A 26,370-nucleotide genomic window follows, 5' to 3' on the forward strand; every position below is an offset into this window, starting at 1 on the left:
CACCAAAGGTCTCTCAACTTGTCATTGAGTTACAAAATCATCCCCCAACCACAAAATTAGATATATGACATCTATCAATTTACAAAAACCGTTCACTATAGGTCCTCCGGTGATTTTGCCCCCGGTTTTGTCCTACGTGGCGGTCGGCGATGCGCTAGCTGGTGGAGGAAATGGGCACCTCTCGTCGCCGACAACTGGGAGAGAGAGAGAGAGAGAGAGGAAAGAGATGATAATGACGTGGTCACCCTGACGTGTCGGCCCACGTGGGTCCCACGCTAAGTTAGCGGTCACGTCGAACAAAACCGAAGTCAAAACTGCCGAGAGACCTAGTTTGCACTGGTTTTGTATGTTGGGGGATGTATTGTATTCGGTTTTGTGGTTGGGGGACGATTGTGTAACTCGGTGACAAGTTTAAGGACCTTCGGCATACTTTTCCCTTCAGCTTGCCAACCCTCATTTGTAACTTCATCAGCCTTTATCCGGCCCACCAGTAACCACATTGAAAATTTTGGAATACGGCCCACTTCACCTGCCTAATTTCGACTTGATCGATAGTTATGATTTTTTTTACCTTGTAGGAGAAATACCTACCAGGCCCCAGTGAGGCCCAACAGGCAATACACAAGTCCGGTGGGCCGTAACACGCCCACCCTTCACGGTGACGTCATCCATCCCATGCCTCACTAGATAGATACTCAGTAGTAGTATCATCAAGAGTTCAAGACACAAACAGATATCTGTCTCCCAATTCGATTCCAAGAGAAAAAAATGGGACACGATCTGATTTCTTGTGCCCTGACTAAAGAAAGAGAGAAGACTGTTAATTTGCATCGAGCGGGTCGTGTAATCATGTCGCTTGTTCCATTAGCATCACGCCATCACCAGATTATCCACCGAATCCCACCGCAGTACAGGTCCTAATTTCCTCAACCTACAGGGTGACATGCAACAGACAGCATCAACCATAACTTGCCACAGTAAAAACGCTACCAGAGCTTCACCGGCGACCAAGTCACAACAAGAGACGAGAATTGGAATATCACACTGCCCGCGCCCCTGTTCGCAGCGCATGTGAAGCCATTGCATTGTACTAACTTCGCTACACGAAGGTAAGCGTCCTACGCCCATGCAGCGGAGAGGCATGCTCGCGTGTACCGCACGGCCCGACGGGATGATCGCTCGCATTCAAAGTTTGGAAACCAACCACCACCCCGCGGCCGCGCGCGAGACCAGTCCACGGTGTCGTCCACCGCCCGCACCGGCCGCGGCCAGCCGAGATGAAATCAAAGCAGACCACCAGACCAGCCTCCGCTCCGTTCGTGCCGCGCACTCATGCCATGCATGCCGTTTGCCGTCCCGTCCCGCCGGTTTTTATTGCAGCAACACCGTGGTCGAGCTAATTTATCCTGCTCACACGTCGTACTGCCAACCCGACACGCGACCCATACGCCCACACTACTCTCTACTACGTCTCACCGCTCGATCTCCCCTGGCGCCGTCGACTCTGTGACACGTCCTGCTGCTCGTCGGATTCCTTTTTGAGTTTTTTCATGGGTGGTTTGTGTCTCGTACGATGCGATTTCAGTGGACGCCGCATGGCTGGGGGGCTCAGGGCTACCTGCCGCAGCAACCGACGTGCATGCCGGCTCGTTCTGGCATCTGGCGAAAGTGCCACCCCTACGTGCCCTTAAATTGGACATCCTCTTTCACTTCACCTCTCTCCTCTCTTTCTCTGTCTTCTTCGCAGGACACTAGTCCATTTCCTCCAGTTTCATTTCTAGTCTCTACCATCTGATCTCCTCTTGCAGCTCGTCAGATCGATACGCCGCATTTCGCGGATCGGTGGAGCTCTGTCACTGTGCCTTGTGCATGCGTTTGCATTGTGCGCGGACATGCGTGGTGGCGCCTCTCTCCGGTTGAGGTGGCCGGCGGCTCTCGTCGCCGTCGTAGCTGCGGCAGTGACGGCGGCGGTGGCGGCGGGGCATGGCTACCACAATTTCCACCGGGACTTCGACGCCGTGTGGGGGAAGGGCAATGCGAGGTTCCGGGACGGCGGGCGGATGGTGGAGCTGACGCTGGACGAGCAGACGGGGGCGCGGCTGCAGTCCAAGGAGCGGTTCTTGTTTGGGAGGTTCGATCTCGAGATCAAGCTCGTCAGGGGAGAGTCTGCAGGGACCATCACTTCCTTCTATGTAAGTTGGGGCAGTCTTCTGATCGATCTTGGCTTAATTTGTTCGATTTTTCCCCCCTAGTTTGTGTGAAATCCTAAGAATTGTTCATCCCGTTAAAGTAGCTCGGATTGTTAGTAGTAGACGACAGAGGAACACCAGGGGAATTCCACGAGTTGACACTTGTCATTCTTGGGATGAGCTTTACTTTATGGGCCAGAAAATAATAAGAAGAAGATTGTCATCCCAGATTAACAAGTTTGGTCCTCGATTAGCAGATGGGATGGTTGAGCGGTGATTGGGGTGAATTTTGTACTTGCAGCAGCATAAATGTTGGCAGTAAGTGAATTCAATTGGCCTCTGCATTTAAGTAGCAGTATGTAGATCAGGTACACCCTTGGTCGGTTCATGCCCTAGAGATAGAAAAATGATAACATTTTTATTTTTGTTTCGGTGAAAATTACATCACTTTCACCAAGCAATGTTGGTATTACATTTGCTACCTTTCCTGGAACAGAATATTTGTATCATCACTTTTAGCAGTAAAATAAATCAATTTCTGCATATTACACGTATTACTACCGGCCGGTAACCAGGCTGAACATCTTCAATTTTCAGTAGTAGGCAGTTTTAGTCATGGTGTCATGGTGTCCACGATTAACATTTCTAAGTTTATCCAAAAAGATTCAGACTAATTCGCCTGAAGGCATATACCTGGCTATCGAAATACCTGGATAGCTAGTCATGGTGCACACGTCGACATATCTGATGGTTTTTTCTGCTCGCATTGGCAACTAATTAATTAAATTAATCAACCAAACCAACGGGCGCAGATCTGCAGCGGCGGCGCGCGGCACGACGAGGTGGACTTCGAGTTCCTGGGCAACGTGAGCGGCGAGCCGTACCTGCTGCACACCAACATCTTCAGCGACGGCAAGGGCGAGCGTGAGCAGCAGTTCGTGCTCTGGTTCGACCCCACCGCCGACTTCCACACCTACTCCATCCTCTGGAACCCACACAACATCATGTAAGCTCTGAAAAATTTAAATTTTATCTTTTAGGAGTATCTTTTCTTTTTTCTGTGCTTATATTCATGCTTATCAGTCAAAATTTAAATTTTTAACATTAAATTTGGATTTGATTTGTAGATCTTTTTAATGATAGTTTATTTTTCAGACTTTGTTTTTAAATCGCTAATAACATTTACATAAAAGTTTTATTTATAAATTATTTTTCGTTTATAAATATGTCGTTTGGCTCGGTCTCCTCGTCAAATTCAGAGAGACAAACCTGTGTGTAACAAATCTGTAAAAAAAAATGTTGGTGGGGCAGACTGTACATCGACGGGACGCCGATCAGGGTGTTCAAGAACAACGAGGCGTACGGGGTGCCATTCCCGACGCGGCAGCCGGTGCACGTGTTCGCCAGCATCTGGAACGCGGAGGAGTGGGCGACGCAGGGCGGCCGCGTCAAGACGGACTGGTCGCGCGCGCCGTTCGTCGCCACGTACCGCCGCTACAACGTCTCCAACGCCTGCGTCTGGGACGCCGCCGGCGCCGGCGCCTCCCGGTGCGCCGGCGGCGGCGGCGGGTGGATGAGGCGGAGGATGGACTGGTGGAGCTGGATGACGCTCAACTGGGTGCGGATGAACTACATGGCCTACGACTACTGCGCCGACCGGAAGCGATTCCCGCACCGTTTCCCCGCCGAGTGCATCATCCCCATCGGTAGAACGTGAGGCGTCGTACGCGACGTCGACTCCATGATGATTCCATCCGTCGTCCAGCGATCTGTAGGCTCGTACTTGTGTTTTGCAGTGAGGGGAACTGAATGAATAATCGTCTCTTCTTGATCTTTTAGGTTTGGGTTGAGTTGTGCAGGGTAATGTGGAAAGTCTCAACTCGTTCCAGAATCTGTTTTTTTCTTTCTTTGTTGGCTACGACGATGTAAATGGACTTCTTGTTTGATTTTTTTTTCTAAAGATCTATTCGTCTCGTGATCGTCCCCGGCTTTTATTATTGTAAGACGACGAGCTATAGAACTCTGCAAATTGGATGTTTGGGCCGTAATGGCGAAGTATTAGTGCTGGGCCTTTATGCTTGGTGGGTATGGGCCTATCTGCCAAAGTATTAAGCCCAATAATTGGTGGAATGGACTGAAGCGTACATGGGGACTGGACCTGCTATTAATATCTGTATAACTCACAGACTTTTTTTACATATATATTCGAGATGTCTAGCTCCTGTGAAGAAAACCTCAGGTGAATTCATCCATGAACAAAACGAGGGGTTTCCAGTGCGATGTGCAATTTTAAGTTTTTTAATATGCACCAAACATTTCTTACTGTTACGCAGAGAGAACACTATTCCTACTACTTTAGTTGTTCACGTCCAAAATCTCAAATTAAAGGAAGGAATTGTTCTGCTTTGTGTGTCCACAGTGCACCGTGCTCGCCTGTCCTCCCAGTGCTCCCCTCTAACTTAGCCGCCGCAACGACATTTCACCAGCAATAATCAATGGATGCGACCCTCCGAAAAACTGGACCTTATCTTCGATCAGCTAGCTAGTTCATCACCCTTCCGAAAATTGAAGTCCTCACGGTTCTTCTTCCACCTCCCTTTCAGGCATCAACATCCAGCAGAGGACCCGAAATCCCCGCAAATATCCCTTCATGGAGACCACGAGCTACTGCATGAGATGTGCTACTGCTGTTTGAGATCAGCAGAAGAGCAGAGAGTCTAGTCAGACAGCTGCTTCCAACTCGGCTCCATATTGCTACAAGGTGTACGTCCTTCTCTTGACAGGCCTAGACGATTTGTCATGCAGCAGTATTCGGGTTTTATCTTTTCGTTTATACTTATACTTGTAAGTCAAAATTTAAATTTTTAACCTTAAATTTAAAGCTGATTTTAGAGTTTTTTTTATCGAAGTTTATTTTTAGTATAAACTTTTAAATTGCTAAGAACACGTATATAAAAATTTTATTCATAAATTAGTTTTCGTTTACAAATTCCCTTAAAATTTATTTTTTTGGTTTGGAAATATGGTCGTTTCCCTTATTCTACAAATAAACGAAACAATGAAGCTAGGAGTAAGAGATTTTAATGATTTGTGTTGTGGTAGTAGTAGGAGGAGGAGGATGGAATAATGTATGGACGTTGGATGTGGCTCCAAGTCTGACGAACTCGACGTCCGGCTGGCAAGCTAGCTAGCCAAGCTCAGTTGGTGCACGGTCTGATTAATTGCTACTAAATACAATCTTTATATAGCTATAGTTATCTACTCTACGTGCATCAGATATGCTTTAGAATTGCAGCGAGCATGACCGGCAGGTCATCCATGACTCCATGTCGTGGTAGCCGTTTATTTGTTCTGCAGAAGTGCAGATTGCAGGTCGATTTCCCCGACATACACTGGACCAGACGCCGTCGGCTACTCCTTTTTCAGCTTCCTTTTCGTATGGCTTGAAACATGTATATACCGGTGGTTGAAGTATATAATAGTCACGCTTAGATTGCTCGAATTCGAAAGGCGTTTTTTTTATGCGAATATGTAAAGGAGCTACGTGTCTGAAAAAAATTATATATATACATTGTTTGTATACTTATATTACTACTAGTATATACTAGTAGTGTAAAGTTTGCAGTTTGTGGCTTCAATAAGTGTGGGTAGGTTTATGACTCCACTGCTGCATAAGCTTAGTGCCCGCAGTGGAGGTTGATATCTTTGCTAGAGCATGATGAGAAGTCGTGTTTGTTTCAACTGGGAAGATATATAGGAAGCGGATTGAGATCCAGTGCAGTTGTTACTATCACTGCAACTTTAGCAGTTGCAAGGTAGCTGATGGATCAAAAACCAGCGGCTCAGATCATTAGAAAATATTGTTCACGAATCACTGTAGCAATTTTCTACTGTAGCGTATACTGTGCAGGGGGTGGCAGAGTAAATCCAAGCTGTTGGCTGCATCGATCCAACGGTCATAATATGCTATCACTGCTAAAGTTGCAGTCGTTATTACAACTGCATTGGATCTCAATTCATAAGAAGCGCGTGCCAGCACCAAGGCTGTAAAAGATGACAAAAAAAATGGCGACAGCTTGAGAATGATGTTTACTACTACGGTTTTAAACGTATGACGCTTTTGACGTTAATTATTTGTTCTTATAAAAAAAAAGTATGTTACTATTCTCTCCATTTTTTAATTACCTGACATCACTCCTTCAAAAAAAAGACTGGCGTAAGACATTGTTCATTTGCAAACTCTGATTTGCCTTTTATGTGGAAAAATTATAGATATATAAGAAAATAACATACTATGTATTACACACATTAAACATAACCATGAAACTTTCATTTATCATGGACTAGTCTTTTAAGAGTTATTAAATGGCCAAAGTTGGAATAGTAATAGTTAACGTGAACAAATATTTGAAAACGGAAGAAATACCATTTACTTTTGTAGTGACTTATATTTTAGAAAAATATTTTTTCAGTGGTTTCTTTGTTGTACCCATTGAAGTATGATATTTGAATTATAAGTACGTACTCTGAAACAAATCTATGATGATTTTCATACTATATACGTCCATTCTTCCAATATTAATGTTTGAAATCATATGCACCATGCATATATTTACCCTGTTGCGCTGATCCACTACAATACATATATGCAGTCTTCATCAGTGACTGTGACTTTTCTACAAAGAAAATGGAGGGATATGTTACTTTTCGTTAAGAAAATGAAGTGCATTTTAATATGAGTTCCATAGAGCCAAATTAAACCTAGTTGGTTCGTGCCAATGCGCACCGAATCTCCCACCAACTGAGCTCTTGAGCGATAGTGATCGATTAATTTTGTTGCCACCATTATCAAAGCTAATCTATAATGTTCTATCACTTGGAAACCTACGTTTCAAAGAAAAACGAAAAGGTGACACACGTGTCCCTCAGAGGACCACCAGGCAAGCAACACAAAGTGATCACCAATGCATTAGCACTAATCATAGAGAACCCAATGTGGTTAGTCCACTGAATGCTCATGCATTGTGGCTGACTAGCTACAAATTAATATACGTAGTACAATATATCAGTTGGTGGCTGGAAGAAAAAGAACAGCCTACAGCTCATCAGTGCGGCTAGCTGAACACTCTGATAGTCTGATGTATAGCATGATTCCCAACTTTACCAGCCGACCCATTATCATCCTAGAAATTGGCGACACCACTTGATCCATAGAAATGATATTATGATATAGGAATCGAAGGCCATGGCGACCATTACTGTCGCAACATGATTCTTGCATGCGTAGCTCCCCTTTTGATCTATCTGAAAAAGATAGGTTTAACAAGAGCTAAAGACGGTGGACAATTGAATGGGATGGGTGTTGTTGAGCAGATAAGGCTAGCTACATCTACATGGTCATGGAATGGAGCACTTGTCTAGGCTAGCTCTAGAAGAGAGCATTATAGGGTATATGCTTGTTGGATTGATTATTGGACGAGCGGTGTGCATTTGGGATTCTGAAGCTTATATTAGCACGATCAGCGTTACATTTCTCTGAAAGTCTGAATTCGCCTTGTTCACGGAGTGCCATTTAATTTTGCAGTACGTAGGCATAAATGATCAGTCCGTCGATGCATGTATTTCCGAGTTCGATTGATGCTACGATAATTATTGACAGCCTGATCTAATACTTCAATCCTAGGGGTTTAGACAGAGTCGGTTAAGCTGTCGCTTTGATTTGAGAAATGAGAAATTCAGAGCGCATCTCCCGTGCTCCCATTTTTGTCAAGCTGCAGACGGTGTATGATGCGTGGTCGCCTATGGTGATCTTTTTATCCACGGGGAATCAAAACTGGTCAAAACCTAGCTATGCGAGGGAAAACGGCCAACAGATCGTTCGTTAAGGTGTCGACTTGGCTTTACCTGATTCCCTTTCTGCGTGTGTTGGTTGTGTTTCATCTTTTGGCCCAATCAGCATATGCCAATACTAAAATTTAAATTTTTAGTTTAATTTTAAAGTAGTTTTTGAGTTTTTTTTTATCATAATTTCTTTTACAACATAATCGTTTAAGTCGCTAAGAACATAAATGTAAATGTTTTAATCACACATTATAGTTTTTCGCTAATATGCTATTTGGCGTATTTTGTGCATATAGCCATCCGATGAGGCTATCAGTTAAAAGAATTGCTCCTACAACTGCAGATCAGAATCTCTTGCTGAGTAGTACCTTTCTAAGGATTGTTAAAAAAAAAAGCTTAATCCATATATGTTCATTTAATCAGCGTGTAATTGGCAAGCAAGCAGTAGCATAAATTTCCATAACAAGCTAGCTAATGAATAGGACATCTAAACAAACTAATCCTAATCACCATCATGCTCTTATTAGTTCGGTTCGGTCACATCGTTTTTAAATCCGCACCCGTTTGTTTTTGCGTGCATCATATCTCTTCATTCATGTTTCGTTAGTACAGCTGCAATCTGTGCGTACTTATCAGTGATCAATGCATGCATTTGAGTGTCACTCCACGACTCCTCAGCTTGGGATCAGAATAGGTGACGAGAGGTTGCCGATCATTCGGTATTTCGGTGCAGTGAGCCAGCCGGACATACAACCTCTGCCCACATGTCAATTGCACACAGGGTTCACAATCCCGAGCGGTATCTTAGGTTATAAAAAAATATATTGGTAAATCAATAAAAACCAATGGAAATCGAAGAAGTTTTTTTTTGTCAAAAAATCAAATTTTAGTTTGATTTTTTTTAACTTGACTAAAGAAAAAACGAGTGCTTTGTGCTATCGTGGTAGTCCAGAAAATCCAATTTTCGTGTAAACTAGACTGATTTTTGTTGGGATTGTAAACGCTTGCACCTAATACATATATATTACTGCACAACAGCATAGCAGGGCAGAGGCAAGACTAAGGCAGCTTAGACTTGAGCCCGGCTTACCTCCATAAATATGCTTAAATCCTTTTAAACCATTACATATTTTTCTAGAAAACCAATATCCTATTAATTGAACCCTACTCGAGCGCTAGGCTTAGAAAATTTTTGGCTCCACCGCTACTACACAGAATTCCGTTCCGAGCCAGGAACCCCTTCTCCTGCATGCGCGTGACGCACACCAATCATATCACAACACTAAACCGAGCAAAACTAAGGCCCAAAAAGAAGCAAACTGGCTAAAACCAAGCCGTGCGATTCTGACCCGTGTGTACGTCCACATCGTCAAGCCGCTCAATGGATCCAGCTCATGTACGTTACATTACACCCTCTTCTCGTCTCTGGTCCAACCATCCGACCGAAAGGCTACCCTTCCACTCCAGTGGCCTATAAAAACCGCAGCTCGCACAACGATCTTTCACCACCACTGCACGAAAACCATCTGATCGATCGATCAAAAACCGAATCCAATCCAACAGTGTTACACACACACACACACGATGGCTTCTTCTTCCAATCCCGGGAGAACGCCGCCGTTGGTGGCGGCGATTGTGTGCTCCGTGCTGCTGCTCGCCGGCGGCGCCGCCGGCAACTTCTACCAGGACGTGGACATCACTTGGGGCGACGGCCGCGGCAAGATCCTCGGCAACGGCCAGCTCCTGACGCTGTCGCTGGACAGGTCGTCCGGCTCCGGCTTCCAGTCCAAGAACCAGTACCTGTACGGCCGCTTCGACATGCAGATCAAGCTCGTCCCCGGCAACTCCGCCGGCACCGTCGCCACCTTCTACGTACGCATCGCATCGATCATCGCCAATCGAGTACATATGCATATGCCTGCGTGTAAGAGCTAATGGTGATTGGGTGTTGCGTGGAAGCAGCTGTCGTCGCAGGGGTCGCAGCACGACGAGATCGACTTCGAGTTCCTGGGGAACGCGAGCGGCGAGCCGTACACGGTGCACACCAACGTGTACAGCCAGGGGAAAGGCGGCCGCGAGCAGCAGTTCCGCATGTGGTTCGACCCTACCAAGGACTTCCACACCTACTCCGTCCTCTGGAACCCCTCCCACATCCTGTACGTATCACGGTTATGTTCTTTTCAACTTTTTTTACACCAATGCACTTATACATTAGTAGAGTCGTGGTTATATGACTCAACTCATTAGAATATAAATTCTGGTGCTTACGAATATTAAGTAATTTTATCATACTTGAAAATTACTGGGAGGCACCATATTTTTTAATTTAAAATTTAGTACATTTAACTACTAATTATCTTGAGTTACCAAAATTTCTAGTATAAAATCTTATTACCTCCAGACACTTTATCAAGGATTATAAAATTCCTCACGAATATTATGCATGTGTAGATGTGATTTTAATAAGATTTTAGTGATATCGAAAATATATCGTTGGTTTGTGTTAGAGTGTATAGTGGTGTGCGCGTGCGCGCGTTTATCGTGGTAATCGCTAAAATGACAAAAGGATCAACTTCTGTTAATCTGTTTTGTTTGTTCAGTTTCTACGTGGACGGGACGCCGATACGGGAGTACAGGAACACGGAGGCGACGACGGGGGTGGCGTTCCCGCGGGCGCAGGCGATGCGGGTGTACGCGAGCCTGTGGGACGCGGAGGAGTGGGCGACGCAGGGGGGGCGCGTGAGGACGGACTGGTCGCGGGCGCCGTTCACGGCGTCGTACCGCGGGCTCGCCGCGAGCGGGTGCACGTCGCAGGACGCCACGGCGTGCGCCAACCCGGGGAGCCCGTGGATGTACCAGCAGCAGCTGGACAGCGCGTCGCAGGACCGGCTCCGGCAGGTGCAGAGGGACTACATGATCTACAATTACTGCGCCGACACGTACCGGTTCCCCCAGGGGTTACCGCCGGAGTGCACTGCCAAGTAGGAAAAAAAAAGGGGCACTTGAAACTATTTTATTGTAGAATTATTCTGTATCTATTGCTGTATGTGTTATTGTCGTGTAAAAAGTAGTAGAGAGATGGGAAAAGGATACGAGGAAGATAATAAGTCGACGACGATGGATGTATAATAAGTTTGTTTGTCAAAAGTGGCTTTAAAGATTGTGAGAAATATTCTTTGGGCATTTCGATCTGTTGTTACAATGACATGGTACATATGCAACGGGGACCGGTTCACGCGCCATTACGCCAAATTCGACCCAAAGATTAGGATTGAAGTGCAATTAGAACGATTGGAAAAATGATTGATGGAATGGAACCAACCGCCCTGGGCACCCGGCGGCGGCTGGACTTTCGTACGAAGACAATCTTTCATCAGGGGTCCAACTTTGCGCACCAAAGCTTAGGACCTCAGAATTCCACAGACGCGCATGCACGCCATGACGCCAGCCTCCTATGATCCTATCAGAGACAATTAGCCATGATTTCGAAATATAAAATTTGCTAAATGATATTTAAACGTTGTGGTCTTTACTGTAGAACATAACAAGAACATGTATCCGCTATAGAATATGTGAAAAGTACGAATATACCCCGAGAACCATATGCTTGTAAAGTGAGTGAGGATGTGTTCGCTGCAGGCGGTTGGGAACATATCTCCAGCGCACGGAAAACGGAGTGGTCTATTAGCGTGTGATTAATTAAGTATTTGCTAATTTTTGTTTACAAAAATGGATCAATATATTTTTTTAAGCAACTTTCGTATATAAACTTTTTGCAAAAAAACAACATTTAGTAGTTTGAAAAGCGTGCGCGCGGAACACGAAAAAGATGGGTTGGAAACCCTTGCTGCTGAACTAAGCTTGAGTCTAGTTTAAACCCTGGCCACTTTGACTTCCCGATCCCCTTGTGTCCTCGACGTCCTTGCATCCAATATGAGTGTGCAACTATAGGAGCAATTCACCTGTGCAGAGGAGGAGGGGTGCAGGAGGGGAGGCGGTGATGGCAAGGCTTCCTCACCTCTGCTCTCTCCGTGCTCCCGTCGTCGTTCTGCTCCCGCCGCTCCGCCGCTCTCTCCATCTTGCTCGCCGCCGATGATAAAGCGGGAGGAGTTGGGTAACTGACACGTGGGTCCAAGAATTATTTTATTTTTATTTTTATTTAAGTTTGTTTTTATTTTAATGCCACGTAAGCACCACATCGATGCCACGTGGAATGAATACCAAGTCAACCCACCATGTAGGATGAAACCGCCTCCGAAACCGCCAGAGAGTTGATTTGCAACAGTTTTGAAAGTTAAGGGACGGGTTATACCCGGTTTTGCAGTTGAGGGGTGCGATTCAACCACGGGCATGAGTTGAGGGAAGCAAAATAGACTTATTCCTACATTTGTTTTGTTTGTCTGGCCCGCAAACCAGTCCACCGCGGAAAAGAGGATGGGCCGTGTGTCCAGTTCCCCCTTCCGAACTCCAAAGCCTTATATTTGGCTGTGGGCTACATCGCTCTGTGATGGACAGTAAGGCCTGGTAGAAGGAAAAAGTACACCGAAGGTCCCTCAACTTGTCATCGAGTTACAAAATCGTCCCTAACCACGATACCGGATACAACTCATCCCCAACTTATAAAACCAGTGTAAATTAAGTCCCTCGGTGGTTTTGCATCCGGTTTTGTCCGACGTGGCGGCTGAGTCAGCGTGGGACCCACGTAGGACCCACATGTCAGGATGCCACTTCAGCAGGCTGGCCTCTCCCTTCCTCTCCTTTCCTCTCTTCTCTCTCTTTCTCTCTCTCACTCCTCTCTGGACTTGGCAGGCCGGTCGACGGTGGGGAGGAGGTCGCCGGCGATGCGGTGGCGGAGACACGGGAGAATGGGACGGCGGCGGCAGGGCGAGGCGGCGTCGGCGGCGGCTGCGACGCGGGAAGCCGAAGGCGACGGCGTGGGTGAGCGTGGAGGCAAAGTGAAGAAAGCTCACCTCCTCTTGGATCTAGGCACGCCGCCTGGCACCTGCCTCGCGGCCGCCAGCTTCGCCTTCGCCGGAGAGGCCGTCGTCGGGGCTGGCAGATTCTCCTACACCACCACCACCACCGGTTTCTGCTGCTCTGGCTGCGGCTGCGTCGGCGGCGGCGCAGGCGTCGGCAGAGACGACGACGATGAAGAGGAAGGAAAGGCAGCGCAGAACGCCTTGAGAAGCTCGTCGGCGTAGGAGAATCTGCCAGCCCCGCGTCTCTGGACTGGGCAGGCCTCTACGAGTTCAGGTCCAGCAGCTCGATGTATAGCTACAATGAGAATTGTACTGGAGTATGAGATAGTCAATCCGTGATGAGATAAATGATAGCTCACTAGTAGCTGCATTCAATCACCTCCATCAACACCTCCACCTCCTAGCATTCGTTCATTAGCAGCATTAACCTGAGAAATATGAATAACTGTCATCTTCTTCGTCGTCATACCCAGATAGTTAAGAGTTAGAGATTATTGCTTTAACAATTTTGCAAATATTTCTAGAAAGATTGAGGATTAGTGAAAGTCAAACACAAGACTAATCCCACCAAATGTGTGGCCACGCGCACTAATCCTACCAAATCCACACGAGCAGCATCAGATTCGAAACGCACCATAGCCACGAACACAACCATCGGCAAGGATCGAGGAAGGGAATGAATTAACAAGGAAGGAAGGACGTACGATGGCGACGGTGGCGCCGTCGACGGACCAGAGGGTGATGTCGTCCTTGTGCAGCTTGAGCGCGCCCGCGCCCGCATCCGCCGACAGCCGGAACGCCTCGCCGCCGCTGAGCCCAGGTGCCGCCGCCATGGCGAACGATGCCCTCGTCGCGCCGCTGCTCGGTGGCCGCCGCCGCCGCCGCTGCTTGGGGAGGAGTGGGAGAGGGAGTGGGAGCCGCGACGGCGTCGTCGCCGCCGCCGCCTCTCCGCCACCGCGCTCACCCGCCGACGCCGCCTCGCTCTGCCGCCGCCCTCCCATTCTCCCGTGTCTCCGCCGCCGCATCGCCGGCCGACCGTCGGAACTCCTCACCCGGCGACCTCCTCCCCACCGTCGGCCGCCCTGCCCAGTCCAGAGAGGAGTCAGAGAGAGAGAGAGAGGAGGAAGGGAGAGGCCAGCCTGCTGACGTGGCATCCTGACATATGGGGCCCACGTGGGTCCCACGCTGGTTCAGCCGCCACGTCGGACAAAACCGGGTGCAAAACCACCGAGGGATCTAATCTACACTGGTTTTGTAAGTTGGGATGCGTTGTATCCGGTTTTACGGTTAGGGGACGATTTTGTAACTCGACAACAAGTTGAGGGACCTTCGGTGTACTTTTTCCCTGGTAGAATTGTGCACAAGATTGGGCTTCTCCTGTACCCCACTTTGCACCTAAGCTAAGCCCAAGAAGGCTACGGGATTGGGAATTTGGGAACCCGCTGCTGCACGTAGCCTGTCACTAGTAGAAACTACAAATCTACAAGGAAATCCACGTTTTCCTCAAACGATTATGGGCAAACGAAAGGGATAGATATCCCAGGCGAATCGTGCGGAATAGCGGCAGGATTTCTCGTTGCACCACACGACGACGTCGTAATAGAAGCGCTAGCTAGCTACACCACCAGTGGCACGGTCGCGACGACGACGTTGCCTCGTCCGGTCATCAGTCGAGCTGAGGCGATGACAAGAGAAAAATTGACAATGTCTGATACTCTGATGCCAAAGTTAAATCGCGACGCGACGTAAGATCGATCAGCATCAGCACCGGCGCCGACGAGCCCGCGTGTTGATCGGTGATCGCGTTGCGCGGTCACAGGCCTTCCCGTTGTCAATGCGGACGATTTGTGGTCTCACCGGCTATCGAATCGCAGTAGCAAGATGTGGATGCATCCGGTAAGTACTATAACTCCTATTACCAATGTTGATCGGGGATTTTTTTTTCCGCGAACTGATAAAATGATTACATGTCAATATATTAGAAGAAAACGAGTTTTTGTAACACAGCGCCACTCAGCCAGACAAGCCTATGTCAGGGGATTGCTGTGACATCCCGGCCCAATAAGAATTAGGCCTGTGTGGCCCATATGAGCTGTGTGCGCATGTTTAGTACCATCTTACTAGTTTAGCCGAGTGGAACCGACTTATAAGGCCTCTTCCTTCCAACCACATCACTCCCGGGCTAACCCTTTTACACGAAGCGATGACGAAAGTGTAAGGGGAGTGGTGTGTGTAAGTGGACCCGCTCATCGGTTGGGCTAGGCTACGCGGTTCTGGAGGGAGGGTTGTTACAATTGCAGATTGCTATTTAGCGCAGCTGTGCTCTCGTATGGAAATTTCCAGGAATTCAGCTGCGCTAAACTATTTTGTTTGTTGCACTCGCGGTACATATGAGCACGGACGAAAGCATGAAAAGGGTAGGACAATGATAAAATTTTCCAGCTGGGAACTTTTGAGTTGAGCGATCGGACAGGATTGTTCATGCACAAGCACAATGGATAATGATTGGGTTCCTTGATATTTCGAGTGGTGATTGGGGTTACTAGCGGCAGAGCAGAAAACAATGCAGGATTTCAGGCAACATCAAAGCTGGATCAGTTGCACAAAAAAGCACAAAGGCACTAACACCCAAACATTAAACCCTACTACCCGAAAGCAAAGCCTTTTGCCGAGTTCGTAGCCTCTTGAGCGCCGCACCACGGTTTAGCTGGACACAGACAGTGTCCAGAGTTCAGAACAGAGTACACATTTAAGCTCTCAGCAAGCTACGATCGAGTTGGATCCAGCTCGATGTTCATAGGCCGAGTTGAAAGTTCAGAAAATGCATTCTTATTGCTCGTCAGTGGCTATTAAAGCCTCCTTTAAATTCGGATGGGTTTCAACTTTCAAGGCCATGCCTTTCATCTCTGCGAGATGATTGACATAATTTGGGTTGTTTCAGGCCATGTGCCATCACATGTGTTCTCCAAGCTTATAGTTAAACAGATAGTGTGATTTATAGCTTGCATCTCCATCACCTTCCAACTAGGATGAAGTGCATACATGATAGATCTAGATAGTAACTGAAACCCAAGTAGTGACAAGCAACTGAATTATCTTCTTTCAGAAAAGAAGCAACCGAGTTTTCTCATACTTGACCAAACTTAATGATGTCCAGGACTATCTAAGGCGTGATCCAATCCAAGAGGAGGACTAGTCTTGCACGTATAGCAGCTGTCCGCAGGAGAGGGACTGGTCCCTCAGTTATCAGAAAGTCGCTTTAGAATGCCATTGATGCATCAAAAGTAGTAATCCCAATTCCCAAATGCTAATTAGGCTAGATGATGATCCTCTAATATCTAATCATATGCAGGTTAGGCCAGGGTAGTTGTCTGAACTCAGGTGTGCCAATTATGTTGGTGCTGAAATTGTGCAATTAATTTGGATGAATGTACTGAAGCTGGAATTTGCAATGAGTCCAACTCAGCTACTGTATCTCTGTTTTATTTGTAGTGCGAATTTTAACCTGTGACTCTGTTAGGCAAGTGAAATCTGGAAATGTAGCAGCATATCTGGAATGGATTGCATGTAATCTCATCTTCCACTAGGTTCAGGACCATCTTGCAATCATCAAATGATTAATTAATTAAAGAGAGTGTGGTATACAGCTACTATGTAAGACCTTGGATCATTTAGTAATAGCAATTATGATGTTTTTTCTCTTATAGCTTGCACAGTACAAATAAACATGTTACATGTGCGGCAAGAAATAGCGTGGACTAGCAAGGAGCCAAATTCTATAACAATTTTCACGTAAAATAAAATAACATATGATATATCCTAATACCATGAATCTATATTTATTGTTTATGTTAAGACGGAGGGAGTAAATCCATTCGAGGTTAATCCTACGATCCAAAAGACCCCATATTTTTTCCCACGTTTACCTATAAAATTTCTATTGAATTATGATCCAAATTAATGCTTAACTAAGTTCCCGACCTTAAATGCAATGTCTTCGGGATGTGTCTCCTTTTGGTCGAGTTCTTTTTTTAAAAAAAAGAAAAAAGAAAAAAGAAAACTAAGTTAGAGCAAGATTAATAATACAGCTAACTTATTAATAATACAGCTAACTTGTTGGTTCTTTGTAGCCTTTTCTTAATCTACGCATATAATAGTTAGCTATTTACAATTCATATATGGCCCACTTGTCTCTCTCATGTAATTTTTTGGTTCTTGCGTCCAAGCCGACTGTAAGTTTACAGCCCGCTTCTCCTCTCTTTTCTCCTCTACTTTAGCATTTAGCGGACTTACAACCCTTTATTATACTTGCTCTTATCTCTACGTGACTTGTCAACGGCAGTATAGCACTACAGCTAGTGCTAGGGTCTTGCAAGAGAACAAGAGATGCAGCCCTTGTTTAGTTCCAAATCTTTTTCTTCAAACTTTCAACTTTTTCATCACATCAAAATTTTCTTACACATATAAACTTTTAATTTTAGTCAAAGTGGAACTAAACACACCCGCAATGCAGAGTGCAACGAAGGCGGCAGAATGACACTAGCTAGCATATACGGATATACCCCCACCCATAAATAAAGCGTCGTGGACAACCAATTATTTGGCTCCCTGTTTAAACTTCATAAATTTGACAATGTGGGTATATCCTGTTCTTGAGTCTATCATTGCACTACGTACAACCAGCTCAATCATGCATAGATCAGTACTAGTTCAGAGTTATTTTTTCCTCCTGGAATTGGATTTCAAACCCTCATTGAAAAATTTGTACACTTTTTCCACGAACGCGTTAAAAGATTGCACATCAATATATTAGAAAAAAAGAGAGTTTGTTTACACAACGCAATCAGCCAAACCGGTTTATGCCAAGGGGAGGGAGAAAAAACAAAACAGAAAAACCAAAAAGGAAGAGAGTACGACGACTAAACGCAACTCCAATCAGCGGAAATGGGGCAAAAAGAAAAAAAATGTATACACGACAAAAAATGCATACACGACATGTTGGGGTTGAAGTTGTTAACTCCCTGAACCGTCCATGATTTAATTGCTGTTCAAACCAAGCTTCCAAAAGTTCTAAGGAATGTCATTATCTAAAACAAAGGGGCTCAAGGAATGTAGGAGTACATAATTTTTACTAGTACTACTAGTAGTAGTTTACAAAAGGAAGAGCAGATGTACTAGTTTGATCATGTGTGTTGATGCTCATGCAAGAGTCACAAGTTGTGATAGAGCTTTTGTGTAGCAATCAATCGTAAGTCACTGGTTACTGCAGATACCATGCATGCCCACTCCCAAATCCCTATCAGACGACACCCGAAGAGACATGATGAGGTGACAAAACAGCCGGACGTCGGTTGCATACTACTCGCACACTGTAGGTACAGCTAACTATAATGACACTTAGCGAACTTATATCCCAACAAGAAACAATGGTGCATAAAGAAAAAAAAACAAGAAATAGGGACATCTTTAGTCATTCTCCTCTCCATTTTTTCTGGTAAATCGTCCATTAGTGTAGATTGCCAAAGAGATTGTTGTACTTAGCTCAAAACTCACCAACGGACTCATGTTCGTTTGAAATAAGTTGTTGAGTGAATTGTTGCAGCAGATTATCTACTCGATTATAGGGATAAATTAATATTTGTGGTAAATATATTTAACAAATAACGAAAATAGGTGGTCTAAGCAATATAAGTAGAAGAAAGTTCTTTTTATAGAAATTTTATTTTATTTTACCACCGCGTAAATAATCTGTTTGAACAGTTTGATAAATAATTAAAAAGAACTAAGGCTTTTGTTCATGACAACACTTTGGATGAGGTGATTCAATAACACAAAAAAATGAAAAGAACTCACATGATTAATTAAGTAAACTATTATTAATTAATTTTCTAAAATAATTTTATGTAACAAGTTTTTATATAACAAAAATCATTTAATGTTTCAGAAACCGTGCTCATATAAAAAAAACTCTCTAGAACACAGCCTGATCCTAATAGGTTGTCACAATATTTTGCAAAACTGCAAGCTCATCCTTTGACTTTTCATCATGATTCATTAAAGCATTGTACCGAAGATTTGTACTACTACTCCAAATTTAACAGTTTAACACCACGGAGTACTGATCGTCTACAAACGGGCTAACGTCCCTACCAGTTTAACACCACAACCAAGCGGTGTGGGCGACTGAAACCGCAACTAGCACCTACTAAATATTTAGAAAGAGTAATTATACGGTACTTAAGAAGATATCATGAGATATTAAAATCTTAGTGTAAATTTTAGTACCTCATGGTATCTCACAGTATTTAGGTAACATGAGATACCAAATTTACAATAAAAAAAAATAGTACCTTATGATACATTCTTAAGTACTGTAAAATTGTTTATTCAGAAAATTCAGACACTCCTAGTAGCTGAAAGCCTGAAACGGCTGGTCCGTGAGACCGTGACCTGACCAGCTCGAAAGGATAAGGCAAGCAGCCACAGCCCACAGCCACCATCTTTCTTCAGAGAAAGAGAAGATCACGGCTTGTAGCTTTGTTCCGGTACTCTGTACTGTGTAGCAGCAGCGATCTGTTTCTGTTGGTGAATTTTGGCTCGATCGATCAGCTTCGTGCTGATCCAAAAATCCGACCGACGATGGCCAGGCCAGCCATGGGCGAAGGCTATCTACACCCTGTGAATCTGTCGGTGCGGCCACTTGTCCGAATCAGAAATTGAACACGCATTTCACATCGATCGCCCAGTGCCCAGCGAGACAACTGAGAGTCTGCAGACCTGACGGATCATTACGAGCCCTTGTCCTTCTCGTGTATTCGTACTCGTGCTCCTTCTCGTCGTCTTCTGTCCTGTGACTCGCACAGTACTCACTCATGCTGCGGCTTAATTAGCCTTGTGGATTAACTGAGAGAGGGGCATCTGAATTTGATTCTGAATCGAGTAACTGATTTGCTTGGATTTGATTCTGAATCAAGTTAATTGATCTGTTTGTTTGGTTGTTCCATGCTGATATACTCGTGTGTGACGTAGACTAGTGGTAGCATCTTTAGTTAATCGTATCTTAATTTTGGCACTAATCACGAAAGCTCTCTTGTCGAACCAAACATCCATATCGTGAATCGTAAAGAATTACTAAGACGCTTAATTTTTTAATGATCAATTAAAGAGACTGTTTGGCATCGAATAATGGAATAGGCTACGTACGTACTACACACAGCTGTTCAACACCTGGAGACCGCAACATCTACTCCGATAGACCCAGTGCTGAGTAGGAGTACGTACGTAAGTAATTGACCTGGTGTTGACACACACTGCTGACCAATAAGACCAATATCAACTTTTTTTTTTTTGAAACCCGATAGACCAAGATCAACTTATTTCAACGCACAGTGCATGACTGTACCACGAGTAATTAATCAGACCAAAACTCTATACTTGTACACCTCCGCTTACAGTAAGTTCATTTCTTAAGTTTCCCTCATTTATTCCAAAATAATTTTATTTTTAAATAGAGAACAATAAAGAAATAAGTAATTGTATTAGGATTTGAGAAATTCTTACTTTTTTATTTTCTAGAAATGTCTATTTTAATCTTATTATTATTATATGGTTTAGTTAAGATAAAATTCACTGTGCGAGTTCGCTTAGATATATATACTTTTAGAAAATCATAAGCTGCAGTTAGAAATCTGATCATCTCAAGTTAGCATGCGAGTTTTTTAAATAGATTTCTTATATGAATCCTTCTGTATTATCAAAAGTGAACAGTCTTCAAAACCGACTCAAATACGGATATGTATTTTCAAAAGCAAACGAAATTAAAAACCGATTCGTACACGAATAACGTATCAAAATATCGGTAAAACCATCTTCAATATTTATAATAGTAGAGATAGAGATTGATACGTGCGAAATATGTGAAAAATGAATTTGTTTCGGGATGGGATTGAGGGAGTAGTAAGCAACAAAATTTATACAGTTGCAACGTAGAGCAGATCACGATCACGTATGCACATCGAGGACGAGACACATGTATGTTGTTGAGGAATATATTACACATGAATTGTTGCATGGACACGATCAGTTACACACGAACAGGGCGTGCAGTGGCTTACTACGAAACAGAGAACAAAAAGGAATTTTACCCACCACAGCTACATTACACTTTTTTTTTTACCACCCCCAGTGCCAATCTTTATTTATTTTTACAGACGCCAGCCAGTCACCTTCCTCATCTCCGGCCATCTTGCTCCGCCGGCGATCGACGACGACGACGACGACGACGATGGGATATTCTTACTATCACATGGAGCACTCGGCGGGGACGCCCTGGGGGAAGCGCTTGGGATCGGTGCAGTAGTTGTAGATCATGTACTTGCTCTGCACCCACCGCATCCGCTGCTGCCGCGTGAGGTCGAGCTCCTGGTTGTACCATCCACCGGCGGCGGCGGCGGCGCCGGTGCCGGGTGCGGCGTCGGTGCCGACGGTGGCGCCGCAGCGCGTGCGGCCACCGGCGGCGACGACGCAGGCGTCGGCGCGGAAGCCGCGGTAGGAGGCCGAGAAGGGCGCGTGCGTCCAGTCCGTCTTGACGCGTCCACCCTGCGTCGCCCAGTCGTCGGCGTTCCACAGGCTGGAGTAGAGCCTCATCGGCTGGTTCTTCGGGAACGCGATCCCCTTCCCCTCCAGGTTCCTGAAGTCCCTGATCGGCATGTCGTCCACCATGAATCTGCAGCAACAAACAAAACGAACAATCCATTCACGATTCATTCTCTTGTCACCTGTAAAATTTCTGAATTCTTGTGTGGACTTGACTTACATGATGTGCTTGGGGTTCCAGAGGATGGAGTAGGTGTGGAAGTCCTTGGTGGGGTCGTACCAGAGGCGGAACTGCATCTCGCGCTGGCCCTGCCCCTGCGTGAACACGTTGGTGTGCAGCGTGTACGGCTCCCCGGTCACATTCCCCAGGAACTCGAAGTCGATCTCATCATGCGTCGGCCCCTGCGACGACAACTGCACACACAAACACCATCAGCTCACATGATCACATCGGCGACAACAACGGCGGCGGCGGAAGGTGACACTCACGTAGTAGGCGGTGACGGTGCCGGCGGAGTTGCCGGGGACGAGCTTGAGCTGCATGTCGATCTTGCCGTAGAGGTACTCGTGCTTGGACTGGAACCCTGAGCCGGACGTCCTGTCCAGCGTGAGCGTCAGCAGCTGGCCATCCTCGAGGATCTTGCCACGGCCATCGCCCCAGGTGATGTCGAACTCCTGGTTAAAGTTGGCCGTCGCCACCATGGCCGACATGGCAACCAACACGACCACAAGCAGAGCCGCCATTCTTCTCCTCTGCTCCAACTCAAACAAAACAAAAAGGCCTTTTAACCAACCAGCTACTAGCTAGCTCACTGATCAATGGGGGAGCTCGAAGCTTAGCTTTGGGTTTGTGTTGGTGATCAGTGTGTGTGGGAGATTCAGGGGGCGAAGCTGGGGTTTATATAGGGGTTTTGGAAGATGGTTGGATGGATGGTGCCGCGAAGTGAGTGATCTTTTCTCTGCCATGCCATGCCGTGCCATTGCCAGCCGTGTAATGGGTGTGAGTTGGCACCAGAGGGGCGAGAGACAGCGGCCTCTGTAGTGAGCAGCAGAGGGGGCTCGGCTCGGTTCGGCTCGACGACGCCATAGAGGGTCACGTAGTAGTATAGTACAGATATTAAAATCGACCGAGACGTTCAGCGAATTCTGGACGCAACGGCTCGTTTGCTCATCGCTGGATTTGCCATCTTTGGTTTTGTGTTCTCCTCAGAATTCAGATGGCCGTAGAAATTTTCTTGTGGTTCTTTGGTACTCCGTCCTACGGAGTAGTATAATATAAGAAATTTTAAAGGTACGTGATATTTTTTAGAAATTACGAATCTGAATAGGACCCGATGCACTAGGTTTAACTGTACATAAATTTGGTGGACTATTAGTTCCAACCAAAATTTAAATTTTAAAAATAACTATTTAATCGTAGTTTACTTTTTACCATTAGTTTTTAAGTCGTTAAATGCACATTTTAAAAAGATATTTATTAATTATTTTTTCGCAATAAGCGTATCAGTCATGTGCGAAACGATGACAATGCAGGAAAATGCATTGCTAATATCAGCCTGGCTTTGGATTCTTAATTTCTTGCAAATTAATGGCTTGAAGATTTAATAGAGTTTGCATCTCAAATGACAGGTTAGTGATTTGCCTAACTCGTCATTTTGATGGAATTTATTTCCACAGTTTTTTTTAAGAAAAGAAGTTGCATTGCTATGAGGGCATCCACGCTATAAACTATTCCATTCAGCCACCTATTAATATTGTGCAACTAGTTTATATAAAGAAAATAGCAAAATGTATCCATATGCATATGAACTACCCATATGATATAAATAATATTATCTATCTCTATTTCTCTCTCTTCTCCTAATGTCATATTGTATCCATATATATTGTGAGAAGTGCTATAGTTAAAGTTTATTTATGTGGGTCCCAACTATACAGACCACTTTTACTATATACATTAGCGGTGTCCTGAGAACATGTCAAACTTGTGCTGGTACTACCTCTGACCACTCACGCCATTCCTTTCATTTCTTTTGCGTTCATGGACCATGAGTTCAGGTGTTGTTTGGATCTATGGACTTAACTTTAGTCTCTATATTTAGGCACTAATTTAGAGTATTAAATATAAACTAATTACAAAACTAATTATATAAATGGAAGCTAATTCACAAGACAAATTTTTTAAGCCTAATTAATCCATAATTAGAGAATGTTTACTGTAGCATTACATAGGCTAATCATGGATTAATTAGGCTCAATAGATTCGTCTCGCAAATTAGTCTAAGATTATAGATGTGTTTTATTAATATTTTACGTTTAATATTTATAATTAGTGTCCAAATATTCGATGGGATAGGAACTCAGTTTTAGTCCCATCTAAACAGGTCTCAATTACGCTTTTTTTTTTTTCAAGGACCGATTTTTTTAGAGCACATCAAGTGCAATCATCAGTCTGTGCTACAGTACTACGCAGATACAGCTAGCTATAATTGCATGGCAAGCAATTGCATATCTGTCAGAACTATATTAATCAGAGTGTCCTACGATACGTACGACTGTACGAATACTGGTTGTCAAAAAGTTATGAATCTGTTTGTTTACTCCACCGTATCTTTTTAGGCAATTAGTATGAAATTTTTAGCTAGTGCAAACATGACTTTAACTGCGGATTTTGCACCATGAGAATCCTTGATGTACTACTAAGTAGTAGATTGTTCAGCTCCTGCACAATTTTAAGGGATAAATTAAAATTGACACATTTCGACGTATTGGTAGAATACGGTCCCGTGTGATTACAAATACCGCCAATGCTCCGCAGAGGTTTTGAAACGTGTCATCATTTTCTTGGAAACATACTCATGCCACCTCAATTTTGCGATTATGAAACTGATTAAGACATTTGATAAGGATAGGTACCACGCATGGGAGTTGAAAATAAAGGATGGCAATGTAATCAACCAACCACCATGAGCTACGTGCTGTACTCCCACCTTAAAAAAAAAAACAACCTAATAAGATATGTGATCCCTCCTAAAACAACGAATTTAGACAAAAGGTAGTCAAAGGAAGTATTTTTAGTCAGAGGAAGTATTTTTAGTGATATCCTGCATCAATCAAAAGATCAATGCTTAAGCTATCATGAATTTACAGGGCTTTGATGCAGGGGAGAAATCTTGATGTACAACTATCTTTTCCTTATCTCAAGACTAGTTTGCAATAATTTTAAAAGTTTACTATAGTTTCTCTGAAAATAATGGTTTTGTAGGTACTCCCGGGTCTCAAATATAAGTAACTTTAAGCCCAATTTACATGAGTTTTTTAGGCTTGTTAGGTTTGGAGGAATTTCAATTCATAGAAATAGAAAATGTGGAGTAATAGAAATGTATGAGCACATTAATTCATAGAATTTTTTTCAAGAGATTTGATTGGATAATTTTTTTTCTATGTTTTCTGGATTTTTTATTGTTTTCGTATATATCTCATTCCTACAAACTGAATGATACTATCATACTAGTAGGAATTGATGAGAACATGGAGAAATTAAATTATGTGTTCTTCAACTGAATCTCTAGCTCTATGTACATGCCTGGCCTCAATCCGGACGCAAAGGTTGTGTTTAGTTCAACACAAAATTTAGATTTTGGTTGAAATTGAAGATGATGTGACTGAAAAGTTGTGTGTGTATGATAGGTTGATGTGATGGAAAAAAACTAAAGTTTGGATCCAAACTTTATATCTAAAAACAGCCAAACCCACGTTACAAATTCTAAACCTCTGTCCGACACTCTGGCCTGGCTCACACGTACACAGACAAAAACTCCAAGAGCCCTCCTCGTTCCCACCGATCAATGGAGAAGAGTCTAAAAAAAGAATTGTGCCCGGTCGTGCAAAGCCATGACTCGTTTTTTTGCAATACGACGACTCGATCGAGTTGTTTCACACACGACGTACTAGGATACGCGCAGCTGAACAACAATAATGTACGCGTGGAGTAGTTTCTCATCAGCCCCAATTGCAGGTTACCAATTGTTTCGCGATGCACGCGTGGCCTACGCACGGACGCTAGCTAACCTGTAGCGAGTACTCCGTACATCTGCATGCAGATGCATCATGCATACTACTACTACTGCGATGAATTGAATCAATCAAGGATGGGGCCCCTTCCTCTTCGTTGTTGATCGTGTGCCAGCTAGCATCTGGAGCAGCTACTACCTCACTCATCAATCGTGTGCTGCACGTACGCCGTACGAGTGGATCAGCAAATCTACAGCTCCAAATTTGAAGGGGAGTTGAACGCTCACACGCCTGCCTGCCTGCCTGCCTGCTCCCCGCCATTAACACAAGCCTGATGCTGAGCTGAGCTGATCGATCTGAAGAAGCCTGAAGGGATTCAGACCCCCTGCCGGATGCATGGGATGCGCTCCGCCGCACGCCTTAAACGCGTCCGATTAATTCCAGCCGTGACCGGCCGATGGATCGATCGATCGATCACCACTCACCAGCAAGCATCAACTAGCCTTTAGCCTTATCATTGCGACTGATTCGTGCGTCCCTCCGTGGGTCCTAGCTAGCGTTAGCTGACTCGCTCTCGGCTGCGTTTATGGCTGCCAACTCCAAAATTGTCGCTGAACACAGCGCCCTGTGAGTGTGTTCAATACTCGCAGTCCTAGCAACATCAGTCGCCACACGTATCATCTCTACATTGCGAGCACTAGCTAGCAGAAGTACTGTACTGTACTCCTTCTGTTCCTAAATAGTATTCCCTC

The 26,370-nt window shown here is 44.7% G+C and overlaps 4 protein-coding genes across 4 annotated transcripts; 2 read left to right on the top strand and 2 right to left on the bottom strand.

The window, feature by feature from the left end:
- Positions 1 to 1,702: 1,702 nt before the first annotated feature.
- On the top strand, positions 1,703 to 4,319 carry LOC127776529 (xyloglucan endotransglucosylase protein 7-like). Its single transcript, XM_052302937.1, has 3 exons — positions 1,703 to 2,192; positions 3,002 to 3,195; positions 3,501 to 4,319. Exons 1-3 carry the CDS (start codon positions 1,893 to 1,895, stop codon positions 3,904 to 3,906), a joined length of 900 nt encoding a protein of 299 aa, XP_052158897.1. The 5' UTR covers positions 1,703 to 1,892; the 3' UTR covers positions 3,907 to 4,319.
- Positions 4,320 to 9,519: 5,200 nt separating this feature from the next.
- Positions 9,520 to 11,213, top strand: LOC127775517 (xyloglucan endotransglucosylase protein 7-like). Its single transcript, XM_052301766.1, has 3 exons — positions 9,520 to 9,902; positions 9,993 to 10,186; positions 10,631 to 11,213. The coding sequence occupies exons 1-3, from the start codon at positions 9,615 to 9,617 to the stop codon at positions 11,013 to 11,015; spliced, it is 867 nt and encodes a 288-aa protein (XP_052157726.1). The 5' UTR covers positions 9,520 to 9,614; the 3' UTR covers positions 11,016 to 11,213.
- A 1,003-nt stretch (positions 11,214 to 12,216) lies between these two features.
- Positions 12,217 to 14,120, bottom strand: LOC127775874 (uncharacterized). Its single transcript, XM_052302182.1, has 3 exons — positions 13,714 to 14,120; positions 13,389 to 13,437; positions 12,217 to 13,304 (listed from the first exon to the last, which is right to left on the bottom strand). Exons 1-3 carry the CDS (start codon positions 14,032 to 14,034, stop codon positions 13,096 to 13,098), a joined length of 579 nt encoding a protein of 192 aa, XP_052158142.1. The 5' UTR covers positions 14,035 to 14,120; the 3' UTR covers positions 12,217 to 13,095.
- Positions 14,121 to 21,041: 6,921 nt separating this feature from the next.
- LOC127777259 (probable xyloglucan endotransglucosylase/hydrolase protein 25) lies at positions 21,042 to 22,492 on the bottom strand. The gene is made up of 3 exons (XM_052303830.1): positions 22,094 to 22,492; positions 21,825 to 22,018; positions 21,042 to 21,734 (listed from the first exon to the last, which is right to left on the bottom strand). Exons 1-3 carry the CDS (start codon positions 22,346 to 22,348, stop codon positions 21,311 to 21,313), a joined length of 873 nt encoding a protein of 290 aa, XP_052159790.1. The 5' UTR covers positions 22,349 to 22,492; the 3' UTR covers positions 21,042 to 21,310.
- Positions 22,493 to 26,370: the final 3,878 nt, after the last annotated feature.

The sequence above is a fragment of the Oryza glaberrima genome, chromosome 6 (assembly GCF_000147395.1).
Source record: "Oryza glaberrima chromosome 6, OglaRS2, whole genome shotgun sequence".
In the NCBI taxonomy this organism is placed as follows: domain Eukaryota; kingdom Viridiplantae; phylum Streptophyta; class Magnoliopsida; order Poales; family Poaceae; genus Oryza; species Oryza glaberrima.